The 7,945-nt window shown below is 35.1% G+C and overlaps 1 protein-coding gene across 1 annotated transcript; it reads left to right on the top strand.

The window, feature by feature from the left end:
* Positions 1 to 1,142: 1,142 nt before the first annotated feature.
* LOC107609461 (ras-related protein RABA5b) lies at positions 1,143 to 4,295 on the top strand. The gene is made up of 2 exons (XM_016311452.3): positions 1,143 to 1,642; positions 3,640 to 4,295. Exons 1-2 carry the CDS (start codon positions 1,309 to 1,311, stop codon positions 3,951 to 3,953), a joined length of 648 nt encoding a protein of 215 aa, XP_016166938.1. The 5' UTR covers positions 1,143 to 1,308; the 3' UTR covers positions 3,954 to 4,295.
* The last annotated feature ends 3,650 nt before the right edge of the window (positions 4,296 to 7,945 follow it).

The raw sequence follows: 7,945 nt of genomic DNA, 5'->3' as shown, positions 1-7,945 counted from the left end.
TGTAGTGTCATTTTCAAACAAAAAAAAATGTATTAAGAATTTTTAGCTTCTTGATTCAGATTCGGTTAAATGTGTTTATTCACTTATTTACTTTTTATCTATTGCAAAAGTTGGTATATTGCTATTAGAGCAAACTATGATTATTTAGTTCTTATTTTTCTTAGAACTCAAATAATAAGAGCTCTTCTTTTCTTATCAATTTGATAGGGTATAAATATTGATGATCTCAAGATGAATCATTTTATTTTTGTTCATGGAGGTGGTTTTGGTGCTTGGTATTAATACAAAATTATAGCACTTTTAAAAAAAAGCAAAATAGTGATTTAAAAACATTTTTTTTATATATATTTCGATATCTATTTTTCAATTTTGTCATTTTTTATATATAAAAAATGATAACCGATAAAAGAAGCCAATAACTTTTAATAACTTTATTGAAAAAGTAAGGTTAAAAAAAAGATTTGGTAGATATGGGTTAGCCCTAAGACTTTTGGCCTGTAGACTTTTTTAAAATTTAGCCCTATTAATTACCTAACCTCCTATAAAACAGAGCCTAAACTTTATAGAACCAAACATATTGACACCACTAAAATATAACGATAATAATAAGAGAAAAGGACAAATAGATTATTGATCTTATGATCTACAGACATTTAAGTCTTTGAGAATTTGAAAATACACTCAAGTTTTTGACTTTTTAAAAATTTGAACATATTGGTCGCTTATGTTCATTTGGGTCTATCAGATTCAACAAAAAAATCAAGCATGACTCCCGTTGTACTGACCTAGTTAATGCGAATACATACGTAAAAAGTTTTTAAAATTGGACAAATTAAATTCAAATATATGCTTTCTCTCCAGGCAGTGCCATTAGCCTTTAGAGAAAATCTGTCAAGTGGATATGTTCAAATTTAAAAAAAATAAAAAATTTAAATATATTTTTAAATTATCAAAAACTAAAATGAGACAAAAAAAAAAGTATCAATTTATCTTTTTCTCCAATAACAATAATAATAAAAAGTAGCACGTCAAGCACATTTCAGAGAAGCAGGCACGAAGTGGCGAGGTGCCATAAAAAAACCCACTGAAAAAGGTTCACAAAAATCCCGCCTCCAATCACGCGGGCATGCCCAAAAAGCTGTAGTAAAAAGTAAAAACCTTACAATAGCAGGGAAACGGAAAAAAAAAATAATAAACCATAGCTTAAGTACATAACTACATTACTCTCGCCACCACCACAACACAACTACTCAATTGAAATACACAGAGATACAGAAATCTTCTTTTCTTTCTTTTGAAGCAGCAAGAATGGAAGAAGATGGAGATGTTGGGGAGGAGTACCTGTTCAAGATAGTCCTAATAGGGGACTCGGCGGTGGGGAAGTCGAACCTGCTTTCGAGGTTTGCGAGGAACGAATTCGACACGAACTCGAAGGCCACGATTGGTGTTGAGTTCCAAACACAGGTGGTAGAAATCGAGGGGAAGGAGGTGAAGGCGCAGATCTGGGACACCGCGGGCCAAGAACGCTTCAGGGCCGTTACCTCTGCATACTACAGGGGAGCCGTTGGTGCTCTCGTTGTCTATGATATCAGTCGCCGGAGCACCTTTGACGGCATCAAGAGGTGGCTTGAAGAGCTTGCTAGTTAGTCCTCATTCCCCTTCTTTTCTTTTATTTTTTGGTATTCTTGCATCATCTTAGAACATATATTTCATACGTGCTTAACAAATGTTTACTCTATGTTTTAATTTACAATGTTAAAAATAAAGGAGTGGTTCTAACTTCTTAATGCTTATTGAACATGTGCTAAATACTTAAATGTACTCTAAGACCGAAGAATTTCTTTGTGACGTGATATGCTGGGCTTTTGTTTTTTTTTTTTTTTATGGTTAAATTACTTTCTCGAGTTCTCTGGCTCAAAAATTTGGTTATGGGGTTTAGGGTGGTGTATTGGCTCGGAATGGGTGAACCTAGTGTATTTACGCATAGATGGAGGTGTCAGGTAGAAGGGTAACACGCAAGGGGCGTGATGGAAACGTGACAGCATCCTGGCCAACACGTGGAGGTGTGTTGGACATGTGACAACATATTAGCCAACACGTGGGGCGTATTGAAATACGTGGGGCGTGTTGAATGATTTCCACAATACTGTAATACATTTCAAATATCAATATTTAACCAAAATACCATCTCTATTTCCATATTAAAAATAATTTCTGGAGTTCTCTTTTATTCAATTTGTAATTAAGTTTTTATAGTTTAGAAAGTCCCCAATTATATTCTTATATTTTTTTAATTTTGTAATTAGATTCATGTGGTGCAAAAAAACATTAAAAAGTTAACCGAATGATCCTCTCCAAATTGGAGATACTCACACTTTTGTTAGCTCTAATGTTTTTGGCATGACAAGGACCTAATCACAAAATTCAAAATGGTATAGTAACCCAATTAGAAGCTTTTAAGCTATAGGAGTTTAATTATGAATTCGGTAAAACTATAAAGGTTAAGAGAATAATTTATTTCTTTTAATTTCTATGTATTATGCTGCTAGTAACTGATGTTGTGTATTGTGGGCTTCTATTTAGTGTGTTTAATTTACATGGTGGGGTTTTGTTAAAAGGAAGAATTGTTTAGGATTAGGATTAGGAAGGAGAAGGATAAGAGTAGGGTTTCTATATTTCTTTGCTGCCTTTTTTTCTTTAGCAATTAGTGGCTAGTAGTATAGTTGGTGCTACATGTGTACTTGATATGGTTCCTTTATTGGAAAAATGGGAAGATGAGGTAGAGGAACTAAGGATTGGATAGTTTTAAGTTTGAATCAGTGTTCATTGAGTTTGTATGGGCGTGGGAGGTATCAATTATGTTGAGGCTCTTCTGGAAGAAAAGTTGGTGAAGGGTATCGAATTGATTGAATGATTGTGCGTGCAGCTTGGTAAATGATGTGCCAAATATATGCCTGAAGATTGATTTATTTGCAGTGGTAGAATATGGATATTCTATCCTTGCCATTGGTGTGGATTATGCACTAATAATATCAGTATTTGACATTTGTAAGTAGGAATCTTAACATATCATTAAGTTGATGAATTAATTAATGGATATCTTGTTTTATTTCCGCTAGGCTTTGAATCAGAAATTCTCAATTGGTGGCCTAAATTATGCAACCCATTCCATCGTCAGGACCTTTTTCTGCAATAACAAACGAATATAATGGAAAATTAGAGATTTGTAACATATTCACAAATCTAAGTGTTTATAGGGAACTCGATATCTGTTTATCAAGATTAATTACTTTTCACTAAATAAATTGTTTAAACTGGATTGGATGAACTAATTAAATAAATTTCTGTTATAGTTTGCTGGTATAATGACACCTGTCGTATTATATGCAGATTTACCCGAGCATCGAATTTTGCATATTAGCTATTTATTATTTTTAGTTTTTTGCGGGTAAATTATATCAGTTTAATTTATTATAATATAAAACTAGCTTAAATTCGATTGAGTATGGTGGTGGGGTCAGTCCAAATCTTGCATCTTTTATGTTTCCCATATGATCCGTGACATGACTGAAGGTTCTTAGTTCTCGTGAGTGGTTTGTATTTTATTTTAATATAATTTAATTCTTGCATAAACCGCAGCTCAAAATGATGGCACTGTGGCAACCATGTTGGTGGGAAACAAGTGTGATTTGGAGAATATCAGGGAGGTTAGCGTAGAGGAGGGAAAAAACCTTGCAGAAGCAGAAGGTTTGTTCTTCATGGAGACTTCAGCACTCGACACTACTAATGTCCAAATAGCTTTTGAGACTGTTATCCGTGAGATTTACGACAACATCAGCCGCAAAGTCCTAAGTTCTGATTCTCACAAGGCTGAATTGTCTGCGAATCGAGTAAGCCTTGTCAATGGAGCGGGATCAAAGCAACATCAGTTCAATTTTTCTTGTTGTTCTTGATGATGAGCTTGGATCTTGAAACTTGTTTGGAATTTCAATAGTTATTTTCTTGGGACAGTTTCCCTGCTTTTAACATGGTTATTGTTCCCTACCGTTTTGTCATTTAGGTTCTTGAGGTCCCATACCCTTATCCCTTCGTGGAAGGAAAACGAAACCGCGAAATTATATACTCTTTTGCATGTATTTTGTTTAGTTAGTATTACTGTATTAGTGTGTTTCAACTCTCTCTTCTTGGCACTTTCGGTATTTTAGGTCATCAGGTCTTTGCATGTGTTCTTCTTAGTAGCTAGTAAGATATGTAACCAAATTATTTTTGAGAAATGATATTTGTATATTTTTTAATATTTTTTTGTACACTTTTTAATTATGGTATAAAAAATAAATATTTTATTTTTTTCATTTTTTGTCAATTACTTTCATACAAAAAATAAAAAAATATATTAAAAAAATAAACAATAAACTAGTGCTTAATTGCTTATAGTATTTTTTTTTTCATGATTTACGGATTTATATGTCTTCTCTACATAGTTTTGATTTCATGTGAAGATAAATTCCATTTTTACCATAGGAATCATCCTTTATATGTTCTTTAAGAATCACTTTAAAAGGGCATAGGTAAAGACAAGAGCGAAGGATTAGCATTCACTTTTCTCCTTACAAGTTACAAATATTTTTCTATTGTTATAAACTTTAATATGAAATCTCTTTAGTCTTAAACTCTCTCACCTACTTCCATCTATTACATCCTATGAGAGTCTCCAAATTATATGCACATCCTCAAAACATCTCATTTATTTAGATTTTAAGTTACTTCATTGGTGGCATATTTCTTTTTTTTTTTTTCGGTAAAAGATATTTTTTTAAACGTTTTTAAAAAAAATTTAAAAATATCTTTCAATAATTAATTCAATTTAATTTTGTCCTTAATATTTAGAATATATTTTAATTTTATCTCTATCATTAATTTTATAACAATCAATTATTAAGTCAAAATATTTTTATCAATTTTATCTTATTTAATATAATATCATTTTCATCATCATCACACCATCTCTAATTCACCTTTCTCCTTCCATCATCATTATCATCATCATCATCAATACTGCAACCACCACTCCAGCCATTAGTACCACCATCGTGACTTTCTTCTTCTTCTGATCACTATTACCATCACCACTACATATATGGATTCTTTTAAATAATTAAAAAAATATATTTTATTTATTAAAATAAATAATTTGTAAAATAATTACAAAAATATGTAGTATGTCTTATCTCGTTTACAGTTACACATATATAAGACAAACTGAATGACACGTGTATATCTCGTTTACACTATAAACGAGATTTGTGTAAACTTCTGCAGCGGATGAACATATGGAGCCTATTCAATGCTTGCGGCAGCACAAGCGGCAAGCGCATGACGACATGGAAAATGGAGAGATTGAAAATGACCACAGTTACACGTCCCCGCTGTGACCGAACACGGAATGAACCTTGAGACCAACCCTCGAAAGGGTCTAACTCCTCAACAACAAACACTGAAGCCCGTCTGTCACAGTGAGTAACACGCATCTTTGGGATGCTCTCTCTGTTCTTTTCAATGGCAGCCATTAGCCGTTGGGAGAAACGATTTTCAGCCGCCAGTTGTGCCTGTGCCTCCCCGCTCTTCGTGACGAACAACTTTTGCAGCCTCACGAGAGTGCATCGTATGATGGAAGAAATCGGCAAGCACCGTGTACCCTTAAGCACTGTATGGATGCACTCCGAGAGATTCGTTGTCATGTGACCAAACCGGCGACCGCCGTCACAGTGTTGTAGCCATATTTTTTTGTTGAACCTACCAGCCCAGTCTGCCATCTCTTGCGACAAACCTCTCAAGGCATCTATGTACCACTCGTACCTAACCTTGCTTGGACTATAAGCAGTGTTTATGAGGTATGGCTTGCCCTCGGCGGACATGAAACAAAACATGAAGTTTGCGGCCTTCTGTCTAACACAAAAAGCATAGAACGCCCTGGGAGGATGCCAACCACTATTATCGGCCCTCAGTGCAGCCTTGATCGCTTGGGATCTATCAGATATAATCAACAGGCCTTCTTGTGGGGTGACATGTCGTCTCAAATTTGTCAGGAAGAAAGACCATGACTCTGTACTTTCAAACTCTACAATTGCAAAAAGTAACAGGAAGGATATTGTTGTTGCCGTCTTGTGCCACTGCAATAAGCAATACACTACTATATTTGCCATATAAATGCATGCCATCGACAAAAACAAATGGCTTGCAATGCTTGAAAGCCTCGATACAAGACGGAAACGCGCAGAATACTTTGTCGAACATGCTACAGTCATGGACCATAAGGTATCCTTCATAGTAAGGTAAGGCCTCACATATTGTTCCAAGACAATAACTCTATAGTGCTTGTAGCAGCTTTGACACATTATTGTATGACTCCTCCTAGTCCCTGTATATCTACACAATTTGTAAGAACCGGAATAACTGTTTTAATAAAATAATAATTTAACTGCCCAGAATAGGTTCAAAAATATAAAAATAATATTTTGAAAATAAAAAGGTAAAATTTGAATTCAATAGATTTTTCTGAGTGGGAAAATGTATCTTTTATGAAAAGTTTTTGTAAAATCGCGTTCCGGTACTTAAGCTGGCAGTACCGGTTCTAGTCTGACCGATATCGCGTATTAAGAAAAATAAGATTTTGAAAATTGAATTTATTATTTTAAAAAGGCAAAAATAATTTAGAATTGAAAATCGGATGCTAATCTTAAAGGTTTTGGCCCAAAGTTGGGCCAAATAGACCTAAAACACTAACGGGTTGGACCGGGTCTAACTTGGGCCCAAGCCCAACATGTGTGTGTGTGTGTGTGTGTGTGTGTGTGTGTGTGTGTGTGTGTGTGTGGTGTTCTTTAAGAGGCATCCAGCCTCATTTTTAAGGATGAAAAAATTAAAGGTGTGAGGAGTCTCAAGCATATGAACAATCTTTACGGCAACAACATCCTCCGGCATACTATGAATATGAACCACCCCATGGTGCATACCAATCCAATGGTTATGGTGATTCTTTTTGTGGTTATCAACCACACCCACCATATGCCTATGAACCCCCTCCTCAACATTGTTCTCAACCTTATTCACAAGCCCTATACTACCAAACACCTCCATATGACCTTAACTCATATCCACCATACCAACAACCATATGAGCCATATGAACCATACTTAGAGCCACCACAATTCTAACATCAACACTCCCAAGAACCACTACCTCTATATACACCACCTCCATACTCTCACCAAGATGAACCACCTCTCATATAAGAGAACTTTCAACCACATGATGAATTCTTCTTTCCACAACAACCCTCCATGGAAGAATATCCATATCTGTCGATCCAAGAGTAACATTATCCTAATTATGTTAGCCAAGTGAAACAAGAGCCAATGGATCGTCTCATGGAAGCGATGGATCCGCTTAAAGCAATCATGATTCTCAAGGAACAAGAGCAAGCCCAAAAGAGGCATGAAGCTATCATGGCTAACTTTGCCAAAATTAAAGGTAATTTAGACACATGTGATTCATGCCACAAACAAAATATTTCCACAGATGAATGTGGAAAATCAACTGAAGAGCAGAGCATGAAGGAGATTCTAGAATCTCAACTTGAGAACAAGGAGATGGAGTATGTCTTGCAACAAGTGGAGAAAGCCAAAATCATTAAAAAGGAAGAAGTGGTAGAAATCTAGGAGAAGTTGAGTGTAAGGTGGATTCCAAGGTTGTGGAACCTTCTTCCATTGAGCTTGAAATTGATGTTGAGGAGGATAATACGCAACCTCCAAGGCATATTATGAATGATGAAAGATTGGAAGAAGTTGAACAAGTAGCAAGCCCCACCATTGAAGATGATTCCATACCAACCAATGTGCTATTTGAGATTGTCGAACCTTCCTCATTATGTTACGAAATTGATGATAAG

Source organism: Arachis ipaensis, chromosome B7, assembly GCF_059453495.1.
Source record: "Arachis ipaensis isolate K30076 ecotype BB chromosome B7, ASM5945349v1, whole genome shotgun sequence".
Lineage (NCBI taxonomy): Eukaryota > Viridiplantae > Streptophyta > Magnoliopsida > Fabales > Fabaceae > Arachis > Arachis ipaensis.
This window is presented reverse-complemented; position numbering and strand designations above follow the sequence as displayed.

What these genes read in the sequence shown, in the direction of transcription:
- LOC107609461 (XM_016311452.3), top strand. Translation starts at nt 1,309, where the DNA reads ATGGAAGAAGATGGAGATGTTGGGGAGGAGTACCTGTTCAAGATAGTC. An exon ending in GTGGCTTGAAGAGCTTGCTA is followed by an intron (nt 1,643 to 3,639) that starts GTTAGTCCTCAT and finishes CATAAACCGCAG; the next exon opens with CTCAAAATGATGGCACTGTG.